The 27007-nt window shown below is 50.0% G+C and overlaps 1 protein-coding gene across 1 annotated transcript in view; it reads right to left on the bottom strand.

Annotated features, from left to right (window-relative positions):
- The window catches only part of CUX1 (cut-like homeobox 1), a 376408-nt gene that overhangs the window by 83397 nt on the left and 266004 nt on the right, over nucleotides 1–27007 (bottom strand). Inside the window, exons 11-14 of the mRNA XM_011929952.1 lie at nucleotides 19638–19826; nucleotides 7166–7224; nucleotides 3303–3351; nucleotides 1574–1670 (exon numbers count right to left, since the gene is read on the bottom strand). Of these exons, the coding sequence (XP_011785342.1) occupies nucleotides 1574–1670; nucleotides 3303–3351; nucleotides 7166–7224; nucleotides 19638–19826 (394 nt within the window). The remainder of the gene's footprint in view (nucleotides 1–1573; nucleotides 1671–3302; nucleotides 3352–7165; nucleotides 7225–19637; nucleotides 19827–27007) is intronic.

Genomic DNA, 27007 nt, shown 5'->3' with positions numbered 1-27007 from the left:
TCACGGACCCTTGAGACAGTCCCAACACATAATGTCCAAAAATACGTTGTCCGATATTGTGCTTAATGAGCTGCTCTTTGACCTGCCGGGCGATTTCTGCAGTGTCCATCTCCTCGCCCTCGGAGACGCTCCCAGCACTTTCTGACTGGCTGGGGGATGGGGCCATGCCATTGACATCTGGGCTTTGTTGTAATGGACTTTGGGAAGATATGGAGTTTGTGCTGTATGGACCTGTTGAAAAAATCATGCTTGTGCTTCCGGCTTCCTGCATAGCCTTGGAGTAGAAGGACTGCATTAGCTGCCGCTGGAGAAGAGAGTTTAGTGCAAATTTTCCTGTAGAAGCCAGGGGTAGGCTGGGGCTTGCCAGGGATGAGCTGAAAAAGTCTTGACTTAACCCCGCTGGTGAGAACTGGTGTGTACCATTAGTATTGGAAGCCTGCTCCCCCGGGTTGCGGGGCAACTGAGAAGGAGGGGGGGCCGGCAAAGATCCCGGGCGCCGACTTTCAGGCTGGTCTTTCCCTTTCCTCCTGGCTGACCCTACAAGGAAGGGCAAACAGAATGCATTATGGGGGATTCCAAAGGGGGAAAAAAAAACCAAGACCAAAATGCAAAAGTTTGCCCCCGCAAAAGGGAAAACAAAAAAAAGTGCAGGTTTTTTTTTTTTTACAAGGGCCAATGAGGTGGGTTGGTTTGTTTTCCGATTAAATTTGTAAGTCAGCCAAACGAGGCTTCCCAAAACAAGCAACATGCATTCATGTTTGCGCCTTTCTTGTACGTTGCAGCCTGGAGAGTCCCCTTCACATAGATTCAAACTCCTAGCGTGACAAGGAGCCGGTGACACACACAGGGAAGAGTTGACGGGTCACGGGCCTCTTACTGGGCCCGCTGGCCCCGGCCGGAGGAGCAGCAAACACTGACATTTTAGGACCAATGGATTCGCTCGCACCTCTTGCTCTGAGGTGGATGCACGGTACCAAGCCCCCTTGATTTGGAGGCGCGCGCCCGTTTTGAGAATGCAATACCATCGGAGCCCGAGACACCTGTACGCGTTTTACCAGCTGCCGAAATCAGAAGCACAGTCAGTGACGCCACCATTTCGGGGATGAGCCAAGAAAGGCTAAGGATGGCGGACGCGTCCCCAGGGTAGACCTGACCAAGGAAGAAAAACCTCTACTGGACCCGGCATGCCCGGGGCCGTCCCTGAAAACACCACCAGAGCGAGGCTGGGTTCACACTGCCCCTGGCCTCTGTGCAGCACAACTAGACACAGATCAGAAAGGCCGACGTCCTCCGAGCTGTCTGGGGTCTCCAGCCGCACTGCCCCTAACTGACCTCCGCAGAGCCTGTGCGGCTGGCCCGTCTCAACATCCAGCTTTTTAAGCAGGGCGGGGAAGCGAAGGGAGGAGCGGTGAGGAGAAGGGCACCCAACACGCATTAGTCAAAGGTTCTCATCAACCGGCGCTTCTCTGGCCATGCATCTGCCCAGACTCACGATTCACCTTCCTTTTCCTTGACCGACCCCTGGAAGCGAACCAAGCACCGCACGCACACGCGCGAAGCCCGGCCAACCTACCGCTCAGGTCGCTGTTGGAGATGCGCAGCGCGGCGTTCTCCGACTGCAGCGAGCGGTTCTTCTCCATCAACAGCACCTCCAGGGGCTTGGCCGTATCCTAGAAGAGGCAGAGCAGGGGGCTCACTGTGGGGCTCACTGCGGGGCCGGCCACCCACCCGCTTCCTGGGCGACCAGGCCCGGAGCCCTGCCTCCCTCTGTCTGTCCGTGTTCCCACCTAGCTCTCCATCTGACTCTGAAGTGGGCTACGGACAGCTGATTTTCCCCCAAGACGTTTAACACACATGGAAAACAAGTTCCCTTCAGAAAGAATGGATTCTAGTTGAAGTCATTTTTCTTCTTAGACTTCCACAGCTTCTAAACAATTAATTATTCTCTCATCTGTTCTCAAACTCAAGCCACCTGAACTTGCGCCTCATTTGGCCGTAAGACTGGCTGCCAAGCCACAAACCTCTGTCCGAACGTTTCTGTAAAGGGAACTTTTCTTTTTTTTGCCAGCCACAAAGATGTTGGTTGTCTTCTGGGCATCAGGAGTCAGATTCCACTTAGGATGTCAATTTGATTTGATTTGATTTTTTAATTTTTTGAGACGGAGTCTTGCTCTGTCACCCAGGCTGGAGTGCAGTGGCACAGTCTTGGCTCACTGTACCCTCTGCCTCTGGGGTTCAAGGGATTCTCCTCCCTCAGCCGCCCGAGTAGCTGGGATTACAGATATGTGCCACAACACCCAGCTAATTTTTTATATTTTTGGCAGAGATAGGGTTTCACCATGTTGGCCAGGCTGGTCTCGAACTCCTGACCTCAAGTGATCCACCCACCTCAGCCTCCCAAAGTGCTGGGATTACGGGTGTGAGCTGCCATGCTTGGCCTGGAAGTCAGTTTTAATCGGCCACCACATGACCCTGGGCCACTGTCATCCTGCCCTTTTGCCTTCTCTACTGAGGCAGCATATAACCAAAGTTCCTAAACCAATCTATTTTTGGGTGCTCTTTAATGCAATTAAAAAAAAAAAAAAAAAGTCTCTCTCGGTTGTCCAGGCTGGAGTGCAGTGGCGCGATCATAGCTCACTATAGCCTTGAACTACTGGGCTCAAGCGATCTTCCTGCCTCAGCCTCCCAAGTAGCTGGGACCACAGGCATATGCCATAGTACTTGGCTATTTTTTGTTTTTTGTTTTTAATAGCGATGTGGTCTTGCTATATTGCCCAGGCTGTTCTCGAGTTCCTGGCCTCAAAGCGATCTGCCTGTCTTGGCCTCCCAAAGTGCTGGGATTACAGGCATGAGCTACTGAGCCTGGCCTTCTTAAACACAACTGACAGTTTTTTATTTACGTTCTTAGTACCTGCTCAAGTGAAATCACAATTTCACTTTAGTTACCAGTTTGGAAAACACTAACTTGTCTCTTTTTGCCTCTTTTTAGTTAAAGATAATTTGCTTTTTGGTAGTGCCCATCTCCTATCAGTCAGGGACGAAGCAATCCCTTGTTCATCCCCAGCTTGGCTTTTGATCTATGCCTGGTTCACACCTTGGACACATGGAAAAAAAGGAGAGAGAGAGAGAGAGAAAAAAAAGACAATCTGCTTTAACTTGGTTAAAATGTTCTTGAAGTATGACTCATTGACTGTAAGCGAGAGGCCTCATACAAACAGTGAGATCATGGGATATTCCGGAGGGACCAGTGGTAACCAGCAGCGGGGCTGACGCTAGTGCTGACCATTGAGTGAGACACGTACCTGCGTCCCAGCAGCCTCGGACGGTGCAAACTCCATGGACTTCAGAATGCTGCAAGAGCACAAGAGAGGGGTTATTTTATTTTAGTTTTTGAGCCAGAGTCTCGTTCTGTCACCCAGGCTAGAGTGCAGTGGCACGATCTTGGCTCACTGCAACCTCTGCCTCCTGGGTTCAAGCAATTCTCCTGCCTTAGCCTCCCGAGTAGCTGGGATTACAGGCATATGCCATCATGCCCACTAATTTTTGTGTTTTTAGTAGAGATGGGGTTTCACCATGTTGGCCAGGCTAGTCTCGAACTCCTGACCTCCACTGATGTACCCGCCTCAGCCTCCCAAAGTGCTGGGATTACAGGCGTGAGCCACCGCGCCCAGCCCAGGGCGGTTATTTTCTACTTATACCTTTGACAACAGCCACATTAATAAGCATTAACATTGCAATTTCCTGCTCTCCAGGAACTGAAGAACTGTCAACTTTAACAACTTCCCTGGCAGTAATAGAATCTGATAATGTCTCTAGAATAACTATTCAACTAGCAGTTGGCTGGCAAAAGTTTCTTGCCTAGCATGTAAATCATTCCATATGGAATCACACCAGGTCTGTTCAGAGTATAATTTTAAAGTTTAATACAGGCATAACATTGTTGCAAGTGGAATGTATTTGTAAAGCTTAAAGGGAAGGAAAAAGTGGTAAGGAGAAGCCAGAGAGAGAGGAACCCACCAGGGCGGCCACTGCCCACACCTCACTTCTAACTGGCACCCACCTGGGGACCAGGGGATATAGGCCAAGGGCAATGTCCTAGACTTGGATGACTCAGAAGTGAGGTGGACAGAACTTCTCTGCAGCCCCAGGTTGGGGAAGGAGCGCAATGACAAAGGTGTGGCAACATAAGGTGACTTCTGCCTCCCTTGTTCTCAGCGGCACTGAAAAGGGCCATGCCCTGATCACTACAGTCTCAATGAGTCCAGGTCCCCAGGATTATTACTGTTTCTTGAGTTCCTTTTGCTGTGGATGTCCCTCTTTTGCTGAGTATACCAAGGAGAAGAGGGGAAGTGAGGCTGTGTGGCTTGAAGGAGCTGCAAGTGTTTCTCTGAAATAACCAAGGTTGGAAGAGAGACCCAGAGCAGGCTGGCTGGACCGTGAGATTTACCACTCGCAGGTGCAGAGTCAACCGAACCTTCGCTGTGTTCCTGTAGCCACGATTTCGGCCTCTGTCCCTTTAGTGTGTGCCACCACACCCGGATAATTTTTGTATTTTTAGTAGAGATGGTGTTTCGCCATGTTGGCCAAGCTGGTCTCCTGACCTCAAGTGATCCGCCCGCCTCGGCCTCCAAAGTGCTGGGATTACAGGTGTGAGCCACTGCGCCCGGTCGAAAGGGGTTTCTTAAGATGGAATCCTGTCCTTTGTTTCCTATTTTCTTTAGGATTATGTAATAAAAGACCATGTGTCTATTTATTTATTCTACAGATCTTTACCAGCAGCCTGCTAGCCGCTTGTTGCCATGGGGAATCAGAACCACTCCTGGTCTGTACTCCAGGAAATGTACAGGCCAGTACAGGTAATAGGCAAGACTCCAAGTGGTCCATTAAGAGACAGAACTTGCGAGGACCCCAGCAGGAGGGATCTTGACGGGTTGGAGACCACGTCTCAGCGTCATGATGAACAAGCATTGGAGAAGGGCCCTGAAGGGACAGGGTGTGCTGCAGTGTATGAGGATCTGAGGTCAGCACCCCATTGCGTGGGGGTGAGGAAATGGAAATGGGACGATGTTGAGAAGGGGACGCGGGCAAGAGCCCAAGAGCACACCTGGGCAAAGAAGCCACCTGAGTGGGGCTTCCAGATGTGCACATGATGGTGGGGCCTGTCGTGTGCAGATGCAACAGAAAGAGTCAGCAGGAACGTGGTGACAAGCGGGGGTAGCGGCAGCCTGTGGCCTAGCGGGCTATGGATGAGAGGGAGTATACCGGTATGTGCTGCTGGCTGGAGCCTGGAAATCTCAGCTCCCAGGGAATGAAGTGAACTTGGGGGAGGTGGGGGAGGAGGAGGAGGAGGAAGAGGAAGAGGAATACTAACTCCCAGGGTGAGGCTGGGCAAAGGCTTTTGCAGCAGAGTTTCTCTGGCTCAAAATTAGAAGGCCCAATTTCTTTTTCTTTTTTAGAAGAGGGAAAGGAAGGAAAGAATGGGATAGGAGAGGCAGGTAGAGGTTAACCAGGTAACGTTTAATAATAAGTTACATGTAATCCCAGCACTTTGGGAGGCTGAAGTGGGCGGATCACCTGAGGTCGGGAGTTCGAGACCAGCCTGACCAACATGGAGAAACCCCATCTCTACCAAAAATACAAAATTAGCCCAGGGTGGTGGCTCATGCCTGTAATCCCAGCTACTTGGGAGGCTGAGGCAGGAGAATCGCTTGAACCCGGGAGGCGGAGGTTGCGGTGAGCTCAGATAGCACCACTGCACTCCAGCCTGGGCAACAAGAGCGGAACTCTGTCAAATAAATAAATAAGTAAGTAAGTAAATTACAAAGGCTGGAAGTGTTAGAGGGGTGTAGGGGTTTGTCCAAAGAGGTGCCAGCAGAGGCTTCGCAGGTGGAAAGGGGATGAGACTACTCGGGGGGAGAGCATGGTGGGGACAGGGACTACGAGGGCCAGCAGACACCAGGGAGGCTGGAGGTCTCAGGCGAGAGAAGGCAGCTGGTCATGGAAGTGAAATGGTTCAAGAGGACACCCAATGAGTTTTTCTTAGCAGAATGGAATTCACAATACAAAGAAAACGTGGTGAGTGGGTGTAGGCTCATCTTAAAAGGAGAAATGGAAAATAGCAGCAAGAGAGAAAGGGGCTGATGGGACAGCAGGAGGGACAGGAAGGAAGGGACCCAAGGTCGAGGCGGAGGGGGCAGCCTGCACAGATGGGAGGTGGCACCTAAGACCAGAGGCGGGGGTCTGTCCCTAGCAGAGGGCTAGGGCATCTGTGGATAGAGGTTGGGGTAACAGTGACAAGGGCAGAGAAGAACCCCCGAGGAAGCCTCAAACCAGCAGAGTTCCAGCCGCGAGAAGCACAGGGGGACCTGTGGGGCCGGTCACTATGCCCTAGGCAACCTTTGTTTGCAGTGGTTAATAACGTTAGGAGTGAGGCAGGGATGCCGGTGGGAAGGCTTGGAGTGGCTGACGATTGAGGGGAGCTGTATGAGCGCAGAGGGTCTGACCACAGGCTCCAGGCTTGCAGGGGAGGTCACTGAGCCTGGAGCATGATGGATGTTGGGGGACAGGTAAAGACCAGGACCTGGGAGCTCCAGAGAGCCAAAGAAGGCTCAGGGTGAGGAGGCAGAGGTGGGGGCTGCTGGCCGAGAAGGGAACTTTGAAGCTTGAGAACCGAGAATGCCATCATTAGCCCTGAAAAGATGACAAGCTTTCGGCTACAGTCTCACAGATGGAGAACAGAGATTGGAAGACAGAGTTTCCGAGTCCAGGAGGCCAGGGCAGTGTGAGGCCATATGCCCACCTTCAACCCGAAAACGTTTCCCTCCTGTGCTTTGCTTCTGTTTGGGGAATTTATAGTTGCAAAACAAGGTCATATTTGATCATTTCTGTAAAGGCACTATGCCCCTGATTCCATGCATTCTGGAATACCTGAAATGCACAGCTTTTAGCAGAAGTCCAAAGAATTCAGGGACAGGCCCGAGGGCAAACGCCCACAGCGTTGGGTAGCCCAGGACACCGTGCAGTGGCAGAACTCTGGCTGCATTTATGGGCATCTGCTGAGCCAGAGGGCAGGGGGCCAAGGCTGCCTGTCACTGGCCTGGCATTGTTAGCAGATGGCCCTAATGCGCCCCAGCTTGTGAGGGGCCACAGAAGTCTCCGTACTTACTTCAGCTCTTTCTTCACCTCTTCATAGTCAGCCTGGCCTTTGAGTTTTTCTTCCAGTTGCTGAAAACAGAGAAGAATTTGATCAGTGGCCATGCCTGACAACAGGTCGATGGACTTCACCGACGGCATTTGCTGCGGAACAGCCAGCTGTGCCTGCGAGGGGAAGCCAGCCCTTGTGAATGGAGTCAACAGTGCTGGGGCCATCTTTTTTCCTTCACGCTCCCAGCCTGCCCAGTGTGAGTGCGTGCCCAGGCACAGCAACGTGTGTAGGGATGCTGTAAAGTTGTTAACGTACAACTTAGCAAAAGCAGAATGAAGGCTGGGTATGGTGACTCATGCCTGTAATTCCAGCACTTTGGGAGGCTGAGGTGGGAGGATTGCCTGAGCCCAGGAGTTTGAAACCAGTCTGGACAACATGGTGAGGCCCCATCTCGACAAAAAATAAAAAAAATTAGCCGGGTTGCTGGTACATGCCTGTGGTCCCAGCTACTTGGGAGGCTGAGGTGGGAGGATTGCTTGAGCCCAGGAGTTGGAGGGTGCAGTGAGCTACGACTGTGCCGCTGCACTCCAGCCTGGGTGACGGAGTGAGGAATGGAGACCCTACCTCTTTAAAAAAAAAAAAAAAAAAAAAACAGAAGGAAGAATCTTTGCAGAGGAGGAAAAGTGCATTTTGTAGGAAGTGCCATGAAACCGCAAACAGAAGGAGGAGAGGCTTTCCTGGTGTCTGAAAAGCAGCGTATGGTTTTAAACAAAATATGTGAGGCTGAGGGACTCATACAGCTGGTTGTCAACACCTTTGGGAGGACCTCCGCTAACGAGAGACACAGCCCTTTTGTGTTGAGAGTAGGCATCAAATAGGCATCAGGGCAAACGCCTTTGCACTCCTGAACCCCTGAATGCTGCGGTTTTAGGAGTAGGGGCCTGTTCAGTTAGGTGCTTGGTGGCTTCCCTGACAGCAAGCTGGTCTGAGTCCTGCGGGGAGGGCTCTGCCCAAGATGCTGCTCCCTCTCAGGTGCCTAGGGGAACGATGGCACATTTCCAAAGTACAGTGATGCTCCAGTGGGCTCCAGAAAGGTCTGTGAGCCCACTGGGGACAGATGTGGCTGTTTCTTGTTTTTCTTTTTAATCTTTTTTTTTTTTTGGAGGAGACAGACTCTCGCTCTGTTGCCCAGGCTGGAGTGCAGTAGCGTGATCTTAGCTTGGCTCACTGCAACCTTGGCCTCCCGAGTTCAAGCAATTGTCCTTCCTCAGCCTCCCCAGTAGCTGAGATTACAGGCATGCACCACCACTCCTGGCTAATTTTTTTGTATTTTTAGTAGAGATGGGGTTTTGTCATGTTGGCCAGGCTGGTCTTGAACTCCCAATCCCAGGTGACCCTCCCGCCTCAGCTTCCCAAAGTGCTGGGATTACAGGAGTGAGCCACCCTGCCCAGCCTGATGTGGCCGTTTCTGCCCACAGCTCTGCAGGGCTTTCTTGCGAGAGGAGCCATTGCTGTGGGGTGGTCGTAGGGGGTGCTTTCTTCTCTGAAGGTGTTTTTGGACTAGTTTGCTTTTGATCTTTTCTAAAGGGAGCTCCTTGGAGGAAATGAGGCAACTCTACATAAAACAAGAACATGGGGGGACAGTGCCAGGAGGGTGTTCTGACCATTCAGCATGTTTCCAAGCTAGAGGTGAACAAACGTCATTTCCGGTAACTTCCCCTCTACAGGGTTTCTAGGTGTTATGCTTCTTTTTTTTTTTTTTTTTTTTGAGACAGAGTCTGGCTCTGTCGCCCGGGCTGGAGTGCAGTGGCTGGATCTCAGCTCACTGCAAGCTCCGCCTCCCAGGTTCACGCCATTCTCCCACCTCAGCCTCCTGAGTAGCTGGGACTACAGGTGCCTGCCACCTCGCCCAGCTAGTTTTTTTTTTGTATTTTTTAGTAGAGACGGGGTTTCACCGTGTTAGCCAGGATGGTCTCAATCTCCTGACCTCGTGATCTGCCCGTCTCGGCCTCCCAAAGTGCTGGGATTACAGGCTTGAGCCACCGTGCCCGGCCTTTTTTTTTTTTCTTTAAAAAAAAAAAAGAGAGACAGGGTCTTGCTCTGTTACCCAGGCTGGAGTGCAGTGGTGCGATCATAGCTCACTGCAGCCTCCAACTCCTGGGCTCAAGCAATCCTCCTGCCCTAGCCCCTTGAGTAGCTGGGACTACAGATGTACATCACCACACCTGGTTATTTTTTAAGAGATGGGGTCTTGCTATGTTGCCCAGACTGGTCTCAAACTCCTGAGCTCAAGTGATTCTCCCTTCAGTGTTGGAATTACAGGTGTGAGCCACCATGCCCAGCCACAGGTGCCCTTTTAGGCTCTGCTTGACTAGCCATGGCTAAGACCACAGTTTAAAGCCAACTGACAACATTCTAGACTTTGGGGAGGAGATGGTGCCATCCAAATCCCAACCTGCCCGGTATTTTAAAAATTCATGTGTTTTATTTATTAGTTAATCACTAATTAATAATTAATTAATTATTCAATAATAATCAGAGATGAGGTTTCATCATGTTGGCCAGGCTGGTCTCGAACTCCTGACCTTAGGTGATCTGCTCACCTCTGCCTCCCAAAGTGATGGGATTACAGGCTTGAGCCACCGTGCCCAGCCTAAGTCCCTAAGATTCTAATGGAACATACAGAGAAAGCTGACATACGGCCCTTTATAAAGGCACTGCAGATCAAGCAGGGGAAATGACGAATGTTCAGTAACAGGGCTGGGACATTTGGTTTTTCATATAAAAAAATGCATAAATAAGATAAATACTATCTCGGTTTGTACAAGCACACACTATTAATAACTAATGAACTAACTAACTAAAACTCCTGGGCTCAAGTTATCCTCTTTGGCCTCTCAAAGTGCTGGGATTCCAGCTGCCCAGCCTTCATTGGGCCCATCTTTTTCTGTTGCCTTCGCTGGTGATTTCTCAAGCGTGCCTTTCCCACTGCATGAAACTGCTCTGCCCTAGGTCCTTTTGAAAACCTCTTGCTGACTTTGTGTATTATACTGGTTTTCTCAGTCCTAATCAAACAGGAGGTAGAAGGCACTCATTTTCCTACAAAAGATTCTCAGAACGTGCTTGTCAAGAAGTGATTATTTTATTCTCTTCCCTATCGTCAAATAGCAGTTAGTACTAATGCACTCATATTCCCTTGTGAGAGATTATTCAGTGTCACTGGAATCCAAAATGCACGTCAGACGGTCACAATCACCGAGGCTGGATACGGAACGGGCATAAATGTGGTCATATCCAGAGAATAGGAGCTGGCTGGGAATAAGGCAGAGAGAGGGAGGAGCACACGGAGGGTCTCCGAGCCTGGCATGGCACAGACCAAGAAGGCCAATGGCCTGAGCCTGGAAGCCGAGTCTGTCACTTATGAGCTGGGTGCCTATGGACAAGTTAATAAACTTCTCATCTGTAAAATGGGAATAACGGCAATTACTCAAGGGTTTGCACAAAGCAAAGAACCAGTGCAGATGTTGGCAACTCTGGGCCCTCAATAGTGGGACTCTTTTTTTTTTTTTAAGTTATTTTGTAGAGACGAGGTCACACTATGTTGCCCAGGCTGGTTTTGAACTCCTCGGCTCAAGTGATGCTCCCACTTCGGCCTCTCAAAGTGCCGGGATTCCAGGTTCCCAGCCTTGATTTTGGGACTCTTAGCACTGCTAAGTCCCATTACACTCCCTGTCTAAGGGCACGGCTGCAGGTCTTGTTCGAAGGCCTGTGATTGGCCCTAATTGGAATGTTTTAGGGGTGGGATCCGTGTATAACTGTGTACCACATAACGCTTTGGTCAACAAAGGCTGCCTAAGGCCCATAAGAGTCTTTTTTTATTTTGAGACAGAGTCTCGCTCTGCTGCCCAGGCTGGAGTGCAGTGGCATGATCTCGGCTCACTGCAACCTCCACCTCCTGGGTTCAAGCAATTCTCCTGCCTCAGTTCCCCAAGTAGCCAGGATTATAGGCGTCTGACACCATGTCTGGCTAATTTTTGTATTTTTAGTAGAGATGAGGTTTCACAATGTTGGCCAGGCTGGTCTTGAACTCCTGACACTAGGTAATCCACTTGCCTTAGCCTCCCAAAGTGCTGGGATTACAGTCTTGCGCCACCGCGCCTGGCCTGAGTCATTCTAATGGAACGTACAGAGAAAGCTGACATGCAGCCCTTTATAAAGGCACTGCAGATCAAGCAGGGGAAATGACTAATGCTCAGTAATGATGCTGGGACATTTGGTTTTCCATATGAAAAATAGGCACAAATAAAAAAACATACATATACTATCTAGGTTTGTGCAAGTACACACTATGATTGCACAACGCATTCACCTAATGACGCATTTCTCAGAATGCAGCCTCATTGTTAAGTGATGCATGACTGTATTTTAGTTGGACATGAGCTTTTGCTGAGAGCCAAACAGCTTCCATTGAGAGTTCTGCCATCTACCTTGGGGCAGTTGAACCAGGAAGTCCCCAAGATCTCTTCTGTAAAACTTCGATGACGTTTCCTGTCTTGGGCAGACAAGCTGGATGGAGCCTGGGGGAGGCTGCCTGGCGATGCTTCTCCCAACTGGCGGAGCGCCTGTAACCTGGTCCCATGGACATCTCTGTTCTAGTGACCCTACTGTGAGTGCCACATCTCAAAACCTGCAGATGCAGGGCTCCCATTGGCCTCTGATGCTGAAAATGCCCAGTGTGGGAAAAAAGACTAACTGTCCTCAGTGCGGTTCTTCGATCAGAAACTCCTTGTTGGGTTCCCAGAAAGCTCGGTTTCAAAGACTCTGACCCTGGGATGGGCGACAGGCACACCAGTTTCTCAATGTCTCTGAAGACGCACTCCTCCTGTCCGGTCATGCTCCTGCTGGCCGCGTGGTATGCTAGACCTGCGCTTATTCCTAGCATTTCATATGCTATCTGATTTCATGATTGCAAAACTTTTGCAGATGGGTCTGACTACCCAAAGAAAGAAAAAAAATCTCTGGGGTCCTACAGTGCAGGTCTCGGCAGAGCTGAGGCCAGCCCCGCTTGCCTGCAGGGAGGAAGTGAGATACCAGAGAGGCCAGGATGAGCCAGGGGCTCTCTGCAAACCTGGGCTCCAGAGTCCCACAGATCCTGACTCTGCCACGTACTTGCAAGGTGAACCTAGATAAGACTCGACGTCTTGGGTCAGGTGTGGTAGCTCGCTTGAGCGTGGGAGTTCAAGACAAGCAGGACAACATAGCAAGACCCGGTCTCTACAAAAACACAAAACAAAACAAAAAAACCCCAAAACATTAGCTGGGTATGTTAGCATGTGCCTGTAGTCCCAGCTACTCAGGAGGCTGGGGCAAGAGGATCACTTGAGTCTGGGAGGTAGAGGCTGCAGTGGGCCGTGATGGTGTCACTCCACCCCAGGCAAAAGAGTGAGACCTTGTCTCAAATAAATAAATAAATAAATAAACAAACAAACAAACCAATCAACCAACCCACCTGATCACCCAGACTTGACTTCTCTAAGCCTCAGTTTCCTTATCTACAAAATGGGGATCGTGTTTATATGTTACAGTGCTTTGGTGAGGATAAAATAAAATATTGGGTACTTAGAGCTTAGTATGGTGCTGGGCACATGGTAAAGTGCTCTGTAAATGGTGGTTAGTACTGTTACTGTCCTTGTTACCACAATTACTACATCCCTGCTAGGTGGGGTTGAATCTGGCTACAATTGGATCTGAAGAGAGTCTCTGGTTCTGTTTCTCCAGGAGCTCTGTTCATGAAAGTCTCCAGATCTCAGCCTGTCACGTCCCAAGGTCCCCGCTATTTTGCAGCAGAGCCACAGAGAAAGAGTACATGTGCCCTGGAGTGGCTCCTGCTGTCAAGGGTAACCCCATGTCCAAGACTGTGGAAAGAGAATCTGGGAACTGGTCATCTTCCTGAAAAATGCACTTGTCTGGCTGGGTGCGGTGAGTCACGCCTGGAATCCCAGCACTTTGGGAGGCCGAGGCAGGAGGACTGCTTGAGCCTAGGAGTTCAAGACCAGCAGGGACAACACAGGGAGATCCCATCTCTACAAAAATTTAAAAATTAGCTGGGTGTGGTGGTACACGCCTGTAGTTCCAGCTACTCGGGAGGCTAAAGTGGGAGGATCACTTGAGCCCTGGAGGTTGAGGCTGCAGTGAGTTATGATCATGCCACTGCACTCCATCCTGGGGCAACAGAGCAAGATCCTGCCTTTAAAAATAAAACAAAATGCACGAATCTAAGGAACACATGTGGGCTTTACAGAGATAGGTGAGAAAAGGCCAAGTGTCAGAGACCTGGCTGCCAACCTGGTCCTACCCCGGCTGACTGTGACCTTGGATAACCTGAGCCTGTTTGGGCCTCACGTTTCTCATCTGAAGAATGGGGAGATTCAGAATGAACACAGGTTTTCAAAGGACAGTGGTGAGACGTAGGATGATCAAGTACCAATTGAACATACCTGTTGTAATAGTACGATTGAAAAGATACACGGAGCCCACCTGGCTCTAAGAACTTAATTGGTGCTCCCCAGCTGGGTCCTGAAGTGCCAGAATTATCTATTTGAAGTTCTTAAAAGCCTGACTAAGATTTAAATGAAAATAAGCTTTAGTTTACGATGCCAACTATTTTGGCATTAGCAAATTACGTGTTCAATCTATAGATGATGTCTATCTACTGCAGGGCATGGTGGTTCATGCCTGTAACCCCAGCACTACGGGAGACTGAGGTGGGAGGATCACTTGAGCCCAGGAGTTCGACACCAGCCTGGGCAACATAGCAAGACACAATCTCTACCAAAGATATAAAAACTAGCCGGCTGTGGTGGCATGTGCCTGTAGTCCCGGCTACTTGGGAGGCTGAGGTGGGAGGATTCCTTGAGCCAGGGAGGTCGAGGCTGCAGTTAGCTATGATTGTGCCATTGCACTCCAGCTTGGGCAACAGAGTGAGACCCTGTCTCAAAAAAAATAGCAAAGGGGCCTCTCACAGGTCTGACTAAGGCAGAGACCCTGGGAAAGGTTGTGTCTTCCAGGTTACACAGCGAGCGGTCAAGGTGACAATATCTCTTTTCCATAAAATTCTGACCGTGGGGGCAGAGTGGCATCTGCGGTGCAGATAAACGGGGCCAGGCTCCGCGTGGTGCTGTCTGACTGGTTCAGGTTAGAGTTGGCGCGGGAGTCTTCGGCCTCACGGGGAACCCCTGGCCCAGGGCAGGGGTCTGAGACACAGACCCTTAGTTGACACTGCATCTCTGGGGTCCAGGCCTGGGCAGCATGTACCTCCTTTTCTACTGGACAAGGACTCTCTCCAGATGAGGACATGTGTCTCCATGCTTCCTCAGGGAGAGGCAGCAGGTATGGAAATTTAGGTTCTGCTGGTGCTGGGAGTTGGGGAGGAGCCCAAGGATACTCTGGGCTCTGGATGGTGAGTCCAAATCTCCACTGGGGTGGGTGCTGTGTATGCTCCAATGATCCTGTCTCCCCAGCCTCCCATGTAGCTGGGACAACAGGCATGTGTCACCACTCTGGCTCATTAAAAAAAAAAAAAAAAAATTAAGAGAAGGTGCTGGGCGCGGTGGCTCACGCCTGTAATCCCAGCACTCTGGGAGGCCGAGGCAGGTGAACAACCTGCGGTCAGGAGCTCGTGATCTGACCTGGCCAACATGGTGAAACCCCGTCTCTACTAAAAATACAAAAGTTAGCTGGGCGTGGTAGTGGGAACCTATAGTCCCAGCTACTTGGGAGGGTGAGGCAGGAGAATTGCTTGAACTCAGGAGGCGGAGGTTGTGGTGAGCTGAGATCACGCCACAGGACTCCAAACTGGGAGACTGAGCAAGACTCTGTCTCCAAAAAGATATATATGAATAAAAATAATTAAAAAAATAAAAAAGATGGGATCTCACTACATTGGCCAGGCTGGTCCTGAACTCCTGGGCTCCAGTGATCTTCCCACCTGAGAATGCAAGATGAAAAGAGAGACCGCCAAGGCCAGAGGGTGTGGGGAGATGGAAGGTTTTCCACCACCTCTTTCATACCACCTCAGTGCCCCAGGGACACAGCACCTTCGCATAGTGTCTCCATGGGACCCATCAGAGCCTCAGGGGCTGCGGTGAGGGGTAGGGAAACAGGAGCGGTTTGGAAAAAGACCCCTAGGTGATTCTAACTCATGAGACTACCCACCCAGTGGGAAGCAATGATCTTTAAAGCATCTTCAGAAAAATATAATTTCTCCTTCTGGGAGACTGGCGTTCTTTCAGTTAGCCTTTCTTACAAATACTCATTTTAAATCGAAGCTATTGGTAGCATTATCTTCTGTGCTGTAGCAAGTACAGTGCAGTTGACTAGCTAATTATACTGCCTCTATATGAAAGCATTCCAACAGAAGACCACAGAATAGAGAATTATCAAAAAGCAGCCTTGTCAACGGTGGTCGGGCTATTTCATTAATTGCACAAATAGAGTTCTTCCTTACAAGTGGCACTGTGCTTAAGCACTTGTCAGATTAGGCAGGAGGAAATATCTCCCACTTCTGTGTCTGTTTCCGTGCCTAATGAAAGGTTAGCGGATGTCCCGTGACACACGTGGATAGCAGGGCGCTTATGGGGAACTTCGCTTGAAAAAGTAGAGCCCTGGACAGGGCAGACTCGAAGACGTGCAGCTGTCTGGTATCCTTGTAAAATGACAAATCAAATTTGAGGAAAGAGAAGACATCTCAGTGGCAGAAAGATGGAGAATTTCAATGGGTTAGAGAAAGAGAACCAATTAGTCCTCCAATACATCCAACTATCATTGGCTATCATTGGATATTCGGAGAGTATCATTGGAAAGTACGGGTGGAAACAATTCAATGAACTCAGGACAAAAGATTCTGCCCAATAAGCCTTCTGCATATGGGAAATGCCCTCTCCCCAAGTGACTGTCACCAAACAACCTGGCACATGTCTCAAAGATCAAGGACCCGCTGCCAAGTGTTCATGGGAAAACCACCCGCAACTCCAAACAGCTGAGCCCAGAGCTGGGAGCTTGGAGCCTCCTCTCCCAAACAGCAACCTAATTCAAGGCCCCACTGTGCATCTGTGGGTCCCCCGTAAGAGAGGAAAGCGGGGAAGAGGACAGGAAGAAGAAAGAAAGAAAGCAGCTTCATGGTAAGCGAAGGTGAGTTCTTTGAGTAGCCAAGACTGTGGGGTCAAGGTTCCCCACGGCAAAAGCATCAGGTTGCCAATTTGCCAAGTCTCATTCGTAAAAATATTTTCCTAAGAATTGTATTCTTTTAGGTTATAGTTGAGGCTATACATTATACACATTAGGAAGACAAAATGCCCTCAGAAGGTATCTCGTTCAATTAACCTTACTCCTTTGGGGTGAGAGGAAACCCTGGTTTGGTGAAGTCAAATGCTTTCTGCATGTGGGTTTGGTATTAGCGAACTCTGTACTCCTGGCAACAAGGAGTTAAGATAATTAAAATCAGAAGTCTTGTTACTAGAAGATATGTTTTGATTATTAGATTAGATGAAGATAAGGTAGCAATGATTTTGGAAGAAGTACTGCTGAATTGTTTCATTAACTGCACGGTATTAAACAATTCCCCCAAGATACGGATAACGAACATTAATTTGCAAAACCGCGTTTCATTTTTTTGTGAAGGCAAACATTGAAACCTTAACTGATTTGGAAGAAATTGCTCTATAATAAAAAATGTGCGGTCTACAGCCTTGCTCTCTTGTAGCCGGTATGTATCCGAGTCACGCCCTTTAACTCGACAATGGAGAGAAAGGCAAATTATCTCATAATAATGTCGTTGCTGGGGTCAGAAATGGCCGTAACATGAGAAAATGAGATTAAATCCAGAAATAAAAACTGAATCCTGGTACTCATTGGGTAAGCTGATGAGAGAGGAAGAAATGGCGGCGACAAAATAAACGACCCGGCTCACGGTGGCTCACGCCTGTAATCCCGGCATTTGGGAAGCCGAGGTGGGCAGATCACCTGAGGTCAGGAGTTCAAGACCAGCCTGACCAACATGGAGAAATCCCGTCTCTACTAAAAATACAAAATTATCCGAAGTGGTGGCTCATGCCTGTAATCCCAGCTGCTCGGGAGGCCGAGGCAGGAGAATCGCTTGAACCTGGGAGGCAGAGGTTGCGGTGAGCGGAGATGGCACCATCGCACTCTAGACTGGGCAACAGAATGAACTTCCATCTCAAATAAAATAAAATAAAATAAAATATTTTTTAAAATGACCTGGCTGAGGACAGACGGAAGCAGGATTCAACCATTTCACCAAAGTCGGCAGAACTGTCTCCTCCAAGGGACCAGGCACTGGGCAGTTCTCAGTGACTGGGTGAAATTCACCCCAAAGAGGCAGAAGAATGGAGCGAGGGAGGGTCATGGGAGCCATCAGCATCAGCAATAGATTTGCTGGAAACTTAGTTTTGGCATAAATTTGGTCATGTGTCAAAAAAAATTTCAATTAAAAAAAAAAAAAGACATTGGGCCAGGTGCAGAGGCTCATGCCTGTAATCCCAGAGTGCTTTGGGAGCCAAAGTGGGAGAACTGCTTGAGCCCAGGTATCCCAGACCAGCCTGGGAACGTAGTGAAATCCCATCTCTACAAAAATTTAAAAAACTAGCTGGGTGTGGTGGGTCACGTCTTTGGCCCCAGTTACTTGGGAGGCTGAGGCAGGAGGACCGCTTGAGCCCAGGAGTTCGAGGCTGCCATGAACTGTGATCCTGTCACTGCACTCCAGTCTGGGCGAGTGACACAGACTCCGTTTCCAAAAAAACCCAGAAAGGCAGTGGCTCATGCCTATAATCTAATCCCAGCACTTTGGTTGGGAGGCCAAGGCTGCTGGACCACCTGAGGTCAGGAGTTTGAGAGCAGACTGGCCAACATGGTGAAACCCCGCCTCTACTAAAAATATAAAAATTAGCCTGGCATAGTGACGACTGCCTGTAGTTCCAGTTACTCAGGAGGCTGAGGCAGGAGAATTGCTTGAATCCAGGAGGCAGAGGTTGCAGTGCGCCGAGACTGCGCCACTGCATACCAGTCTGGGCGACAAAAGCGAAAGTCCATCTCAAAAACAACAACAACAAAACAAAATGGACCTAAGTACATCCTAGGCCTACTTCATACCAGTAAAGGTTTCCTTTGAATGTTCACAATGAACCCTGACTCACTTTATTCATACAACAAATATACCTTACAGCCGCTCATTCTCTCACCCCCAGACACGGTACGGAGGTACTGGGGAAGGAATGGGCCTGAACGGGCAGCCCCCGGGCAGAGTGGGAAACCCTGGCCAGGGGCTGAAGCCCTGCCCTGAAGGTCCTGCCTTCTTCACTGTCAAGACTGACAACTCTGAGAGTCTCCTCTGGTTCTGAAGCCTGTAAATCAAGGGTTCCAGGACCCTCTTCAAATTACACTTGCTTCAACAGATTGCAAATACGTGAAATATAATCATTACTTTTAATATGTGGAAAAAGCTCTGGGTTCTGCGTCTGGGATAGAAATTTATGGAAAAGCCAAGAGTGCCTTGTGGGAGGGAGCCTGAGTGTCTGGCTCCCTGGACTGAAGCAGTACCTGGACTGGGGCCACCAAGGGAAAAGGTGCTTGGACAAGAGAATGTCCCTTAGCTTAGAAGGTCAGATGTGACCTCCATGGACCTCTGGGGTTTTATTTGGCTCAGGCACTGGAAGTGCTGGAGTTATAGTACACCACGTCCTCCTGCGGGGGTATCCTCAGAAAGCCAGGATGCTCTGCAAAACTCGATTAAAGAGCTGGGCGCAGAAGCTCACACCTGTAATCTCAGCACTTTGGCAACCTGAGGTGGGCAGATCACCTGAGGTCAGGAGTTCAAGACCAGCCTGACCAACGTGGTGAAACCCCATCTCTACTAAAAATACAAAAATGGTGGCACGTGCCTGTAGTCCCAGCTACTCAGGAGGCTGAGGCAGGAGAGTTGCTTTAATCTGGGAGGTGGAGGTTGCTGTAAGCCAAGATCACACCATTGCATTCCAGCCTGTGCGACAAGAATGAGACTCTGTCTCAAAAATAAATGAATGAATGAACGAATAAATAAAGAAGTTGGGCGTGGTGATGTATGCCTGTGATCCCAGCTACTCGGGAGGCTGAGGCAGGAGAATTACTTGAACTTGGGAGGTGGAGGCTGCAGTGAGCCGAGATCGCACCACTGCGCTCCAGCCTGGGCAACAGAGCGAGACTCTGTTTCCAAAAAAAAAAAAAAGGAGGGAAATGCCGTCTACACAAGGGCTGATGGCAGGGTTCAACATCCAGTCTCTGTGCTGTGGACTCTGGGACTCTCCTTGGTGCTACTTTACAGAGGTTCAAGGTTGCCATACTTGCTATCAAGTCCAGAAAGGCAGAGGGTGTGTGTGTGCGCGTGCGTCCAGCTGCCCGCCCTGCCTCCTTGGGCCACCCCTGGCCCCTGCGGCCCCCTTACTTTAAGCGTGCTGTTCTTGGCGCTCAGCTGCTGCTCAAGCTGGGAGATCTGGCTGGCTGAATTCTCCCGCAGCTTGGTGAGGCTGGCCTGGAGTCTCTGCACGTCCTCCACCAGCTGTGCGATCTCCCGCTCCTTGGCGGCCAACTCAACTTCTAGGCTGGAGCGGGTCAGCACCTCTATGGCCTGCTCCTGGGGAGGAGAAAAGAGATGACAAAACTGCACTGGCCTTGAGGCAGGTGCTTGGGGCTATCTGTTCTGGCAACTGAGACAGAAGCTGCACAGATGTCAGGGTGTGGATGGTGATGGCAGGACGTCACTTCTTGCCATTGCTTGCACTTCCCCTATGTCACCTTCCTCCCACTGTGGTTAGCTGCCACCTGGATTCATCCACTGGACAAATATGTACTGAGCGCCCACCATGTACCAAGCATATAGCAGTGAACCAAAGGACAAAAGTCCAGGCTGGGCGTGGTGGCTCACGCTTGTAATCCCAGCACTTTGGGAGGCCGAGATGGGTGGATTACCTGAGGTCAGGAGTTCGAGACCAGCCTGGCCAACATGGTGAAACCCTGTGCCTATAATTAGGTATAATTAGCTGGGCTAATTATAGGCGAGTGGTGGCGGCTTGTAATCCCAGCTACTCGGGAGGCCAAGGCAGGAAAATCACTTGAACTTGGGAGGCGGAGGTTGCGCTGAGCTGAGACTGTACCACTGCACTTCAGCCTGGGCAACAGAATGAGACTCTGTCTCAAAAAAACGAAAAAAACCAGGAGAACAGTCCCTGTCTTCCCAGGGCTTACAGCCCAGCAGGGATGGGGCATGGTGAGTGAGATGCAGAAAATATAATTATTAGTAACGCAAAGTGTGCGGGGTGACCACTGTCCAAAGGAGACTTAAAACAGAGGCCAGAGAGTCAGAGTTGAGAGAGGCAGGGGTTTTAATAAGATGGCCAGGAAAAGACTCACTGAGATGGTGATGTGTGAGCAGAGACCTGGAGGAGGTGGGAGGGGCTGCTGAGTGCTGGAGAAGAGGGAACAGTGCTCCAGGCAGGAGAACGGCAGAGTGGGTGGCTCAGAGGAGGAAGCCTCCCTCGAATGCTGCCAAACCACCAAGATTTTCCACCACAAGGTGGGATTCAAGGTCCTTGAGATTCTCTGTTAAAATTACCCAGAAGCTGAGATATTGTCTGACAAATTGATAACTCTATATCAGCATTTTCTTTTTCTTTTTTTTGTTTTTGAGATGGAGTCTTGGTCTGTCGCCCAGGCTGGAGTGCAGTGGCGCGATCTCGGCTCACTGCAACCTCCATCTCCTGCGTTCAAGCAATTCTCCTGCCTCAGCCTCCTGAGTAGCTGGGATTACAGGTGGGTACCACCACACTCGGCTCATTTTTGTATTTTTAGTAGAGATGGGGTTTCACTAGGTAGGCCAGGCTTGTCTCGAACTCTTGACCTCAAGTGACCCACCCACCTTGGCCCCAAAGTGCTGGGATTACAGGCATGAGCCACCGTGCCCGGCCAGTATTTTATTTAATAAAAGAATTAAAAGATGTGGCAGATGTATATTTGGTGTTCCTTTGTTGAAGAACTCCTAGGATAATTGATTTAAAAAAAAAAAAATACTGGCTACCTACCCCTTAACCTCACCAAATGCTCATTGTGGAAAATATGCAAAAGAGAAAAAAGGTAAGGTATTAAAAAAAAAAATTAAAAAAAAAAGGAAAAAGTCAAATCTGTAATTCTACTTCTCAATGACTCAAGTAGTACTTTTTTCAAGCTTTAAAAGTAATCATGGGGCCGGGTGCCGTGGCTCACACCTGTAATCCAAGCACTTTGGGAGGCAGAGGTGGATGGATCGCCTGAGCTCAGTTCGAGACCAGCTTGGGCCACATGGCGAAAACCCATCTCTACAAAAAAATACAAAAATTAGCCAGGCATGGTGGTGCATGCCTATAGTCCCAGCTGCTCAGGACGCTGGGGCGGGAGGATCGCTTGAGCTTGGGGAGGTTGAGGCCATGATTGCACCACTGATCTCCAGCCTGGGTGACAGTGCAAGACTCTGTGTCATAGAAAAAAAAAAAAAGGAATCCTGGCTCCTGAAAGATTCTGAAATCTTTTCTGCAGGGCAGATACAATTCTGGGCATGACAGACGGGGACGGGGTGGAGAGGGCAGAACTGCATGGCGTCTATGACAGCCGAATCCTGGAGCAGCTCACGCTGTAACACAGAAAGCCACTGTCCCTGCTGCTGTCCCCCCTCTGAAGTGCTCAGTTTCATGTCCTGATCTTGCCTGTATTGTGGGGAAAGGGTGGCACCGTGGCCCCGGCTGGCAAGCGCAGCTGGGCCATCCCGTGCACCGCGTGCTCGCCACGGATTTTCAAATTTGGGGATAGGCAATCACTCAGGGAAATAATGCTTCATATCTCCCTTGGGGAAAATGAGGCCTTTACCATTTAAGTCTGTAAAGTTTCGTGTGCAAAGACGGTACTCCTTCCTGCTGCTTTGATTTGTATGAGGTTGTAAAAGAGGTGTTTCGGTTCTCCTGACCTCTGACAGCTGTGCGCGTGGCCCTGGAGGGCTGGAGCGAGCATCTCCTGTCGGCTTATTTACCAGGCACAGGCTGTCCAGGCCTGTTCCGTGCAGCGTGAGCTGCACGGATCGTTGCCAATTTGCAAACTGTTGCTGGTGCACAGTGAGGCAATTACAGAAATCGAGAATAAGTGTTTAGAAACTTTTATAGCGATTCGGCATTTTGGTGACATTTTAAATGTCTTTTATATAAAACGATCAGTCTGCCACAGACTGGAAATTTAAAAAACAAAACAAAACTGTCCATCACAGGGAGTCTGGAAAGCACCGACCGCTCTGGATAACGCCGGGCAGGGTCAACGTCAGGAGCCCTCCAGGGTAGGAGGACCAGGACGGGAGCTGAGCCACAGAAGGGGGGAATGGGTGGGCCTCGGGCGGGCTGATGGGACCTTGTCGGAAGGAAGGGGGGCTCCATCTCAGGGTGGGTGCTGGGAAAGGGCGGGCAACATGCAGGCAGGTGCAGAGGCTGGCAGGAATGTAGGGCAGGGCTGGAGGAGTGACAGCTGCCAGGGGTGGCCAGAGGCGCCTGGATGTGTGGTGGCAGCCCTGGGGAGTCCCCGCCAGCTCTGGACACAGTAGAAGTGACATGTAGGGAGGTCAGTCTGGGCACAGGTTGAATCATGCTATAACATGTCCTCATCTTAATCTTCCACCCTGAGGGGTACTGGCCATAGACATTGATTAAAAGGCTTTTACGAAAGGTCAGTAAAACCAGCCAAGGGAACGTGGGTTTCACGAGCGGCAGGTCAAGGTTAATGTATCTGGGACAGGTGCTCCTAATGACATGGGTCAAAAGTACGGATTTCAGTGCTGTCGCTGGACCCAGAGTGGGGACCGGGCAGCGGGTGGTGGAGGGCTCAACTTCTGGGCCTGGCTGGGCGTGGCCACAAGAGCTTGGCCACAATGGCCAACTCCCAGGAACTTGAGCCACAAACTCCTCCTTCATAAAATAGCAAAAATCATCGCTGTCTCGCATGAACTAAACGAGGTAATAATGAACCCCAAAGCAGTAAGACCTTGGAAATGACACAGACCATGACCGTCCTCCCTTTATCTTTTTTTTTTTTGTTTTGAGATGGAATCTTGCTCTGTTACCCAGGCTGGAGTGCAGTGGTGTCATCTCAGCTCACTGCAACCTCCGCCTCCTGGGTTCAAGCGATTCTCCTGTCTCAGCCTCCTGAGTAGTTGGGCTTACAGGCACATGCCACCATGCCTGGCAAAGGCAAATTTTTATAGTTTTAGTAGAGATGGGATTTCGCCATTTTGGCCAGGCTGGTCTCGAACCCCTGACCTTGTGATCCGCCTGCCTTGGCCTCCCAAAGTGCTGGGATTATTGGTGTCAGCTGCCACGCCCGGCCCATCCTTCCTTTATCTGAAACTGTGGCTCACTCCATCTTAACACAATGGGCACTCCCAGTTGTCCCGTCACAAGGACACAATGGAGAACTAAGAAAGAAACAGAGAGGGGCTTGGGGAGAGATCCAGGGGGCCTGGATGAGAAGCAGCGGCCTGTCAGTCCATAGGGTGATGGCTGGGAGAGACATGGGCAAAAGCTAGAGAGGAAATCAGAGAGAGGAAGAGGTGGCCTTCAAAGCTTTAGGGAGGCTGGGTGTGGTGGCTCATGCCTGTAATCCCAGCACTTTGGGAGGCTGAGGTGGGCGGATCACCTGAGGTGAGGAGTTTGAAACCAGTCTGACTAACATGATGAAACCCCATCTCTACCAAAAATACAAAAACTAGCCAGGTATGGTGGCATGCACCTGTAATCCCAGCTATTCGGGAGGCTGAGAGAGGAGAATTGGCTAAACCCAGGAGTGGAGGTTGTAGTGAGCCCAGATTACGCTGCTGTACTCCAGCCTGGGTGACAGAGCGGGGCTACGTCTCATTAAAAAATAAACAAACAAACAAAAAAACTATGCAAAGCCCAGCATGGCCGCAAACTTGGGCCAGCAGCTCACTCAGTGACTGCTCACCTTCTAGAATGGGGGATTCCACTGGGATACCCAATGGACGGGTTTTGGCCTTTGCTAGATCTACAGACTCCACTGTTTCTCTGCTGCATTCTGCCAGCCAAGTGCAACAGACCATTTTTCCGCTGGCCCAGTTTCCTATGTTTGCTCCCCAACTGGCTGCAGCTGGAACCCACTGGCTATGTGGGAACACATGCCCGCGGGGAGCCCCACGGGGCTGCTCTGGGGAGACTGAACCAGTGCCATGTAAACATGGCACTTAACCGATGATGAAGTGTTTAAGCGCCCCTAGGATCCACAACGGACTCTACCTGCAAAAACATTCATTTCCTTCTGAAATGTTTTGGTTGCTGCAGTCCAGGATAGTGCCAGAATTCTTTTCAACCAAAACACTGAGCTCAGGGGCTCCATGTAGACGCATCAGAATGGACGGCTTCCTTTGCAGAACCAGGCGGGACCCCAGGGGCCAGGGGAACCGCTGACCCCGTCCTGAAGGCTGCCTCCCACCCCGGCCATAGTGCTGCATCCAGTTTGTCGAAACTTAGAGGAAGGAACCGTAACAGAGCCAAGGGGACATTCAGTTAAAATTAAGTTCCAGAGTCCATGAAGTATGAAGGACGTGATGGCCTGCTCAATGCAAATCTTTTCTCTATATCCAGAAACACTCTCTACATCCAGAAATCCTATCTGCTTTTATTTTTTTTTTTTTTGAGATGGATTCTTGCTGTTGCCCAGGCTGGAGTGCAGTGGCATGATCTTAGCTCACTGGAACCTCTGTCTCCCAGGTTCAAGCGATTCTCCTACCTCAGCCTCCCGAGTAGCTGGGATTACAGGCGCAGGCCACCACACCCAGCTAATTCTTCTATTTTTAGTACAGACAGGGTCTCCCCATATTGGCCAGGCTGGAACTCCTGACCTCAGGTGATCTGCCCACCTCGGCCTCCCAAAGTGCTAGGATTACAGGTGTGTGCCATCACACCCAGTCTCATATTTACTTTTTTGGAGACAGGATTTTTCTCTGTTGCCCAGGTTGGAGCACAGTGGCACGATTGTAGCTCAGTGCAGCCTCTGCCTCTTGGGTTCAAGCAATTCTCCTGCCTTGGCCAGCTGGGACTACAGGCACATGCCACCATGCCCAGCTAATTTTAACATTTTTGTAGAGATGGGGTCTCCATATTTTGCCGTGGCTGGTCTCAAACTCCTGGCCTCATGTGATCCTCCTGCTTCAGCTTCCCAAAGGGCTGGGATTACAGGCGTGAGCCACTGCGCCCAGCAACAGATGTTTTATTTAATGTTAATTTTAAAAAGAAACCTAAAATCCATTCTTAGAAGGGAGTCTTAATACCTCGATCTAGATTCATTCCTGGGGAATAATTTAAAAGCCACAGTCTGGGGTGCCAGAAGGCCCAACTTGGGTCTTAGCTCAGCCATTAAATTGTGCTTTGGGAAAAGGTGTTTACATTCATGGAGCTTTTGTTTCTTCATCTATATAAAAAAATAGGACCGGGAATGAAGGCTCATGCCTGTAATCCCAGCACTTTGGGAGGCTGAGGTGGGAGGATCGCTTGAGTCCAGGAGGTCAAGGCTACAGTGAGCCATGATCACTCCATTGCATTCCAGCCTAGGTGACTGAGTGAGATCCCGCAGTGGCTCATGCCTGTAACCCCAGCACTTTGGGAGGTGGATAACCTGAAGACAGGAATTCAAGACCAGCCTGGGCAACGTGGCAAAACCCCATCTCTACAAATAGTACAAAAATTAGCCGGGCGTGGTGGTATGCGCCTGCAACTCCAGCCACTCGGGAGGCTGAGGCACAAGAATTGCTTGAACTCGGGAGGCGCAGGTTGCAATGAGCTGAGGTCATGGCACTGCACTCCAGCCTGGGCGACAGAGCAAGACTCTGTCTCAAAAAAAGAAAAAGAAAAAAAAAAAAGAAACAACAGTACCCTGTTTCACAGATTGGGTGGAAATAATGACTGTCAAACTGACAGATGAATTGATTACAAGAGCAAGTTTTTCTGATGAGATTACTCTCTGCAACCAGCCTCATCTTACTCCTTATGGTTCTTCGGGTGTCCACGACAAGCCCTGGCATCCAGCAAGGGCTCGACGGAGTCACTGTTGGATAAAAAGGACTCCTACAACTGATACGTACTCATTGTAGCCTTGGGATGAGGGGCTCCTTAGAGGGGCCTTATGATCACTTAATTCCTATTTTAAACATGGGAAAACTGAGGTTTGTAAGTGAACTAGTGATGAAATCATGTGCTAGAAATTGGGGTATCAGGCTGGGCTTGGCGGCTCACGCCTGTAATCCCAGCAGTCTGGGAGGCCGAGGCAGGAGGATCTCTTAAGTCCAGGAGTTTGAGACCAGCCTGGGCAACATGACAAAACCTAGTCTCTACAAAAAATACCAAAATCAGCCAGGTGTGGTGGTGTGCGCCTGCAGTCCCAGCTATGCGGGAGGTTGAGCTGGGAGGATCCCTTGAGCCTGGGAGGTGGAGGCTGCAGTGAGCCGAGATTGCGCCACTGTACTCCAGCCTGGGTGACAGAGAGAGACCTTATCTTAATTTAAAAAAAAGAAAAAAAAAAACCACCCAAAACTGGGGGATCAGAGATAATGGTGCCAACTGCAACTAGAATTACTGCCAACTACAACTAGAATTACTGCTAAGGTTTACTTAGTCTTATTGCGTGTCCAGCTTTGCTCTAAGTTATTGCTCACAATAACTTCCGTGTCAACCCCGCAGTTTTAGAGGCGGGGAAACAGAGACTCACCCAAAACTGGGGGATCAGAGATAATGGTGCCAA

The sequence above is a fragment of the Colobus angolensis genome, unplaced genomic scaffold (assembly GCF_000951035.1).
Source record: "Colobus angolensis palliatus isolate OR3802 unplaced genomic scaffold, Cang.pa_1.0 Scaffold120, whole genome shotgun sequence".
In the NCBI taxonomy this organism is placed as follows: domain Eukaryota; kingdom Metazoa; phylum Chordata; class Mammalia; order Primates; family Cercopithecidae; genus Colobus; species Colobus angolensis.
Note: the sequence above shows the minus strand (reverse complement) of the source record. Positions and strands in the feature narration are given on the sequence as shown.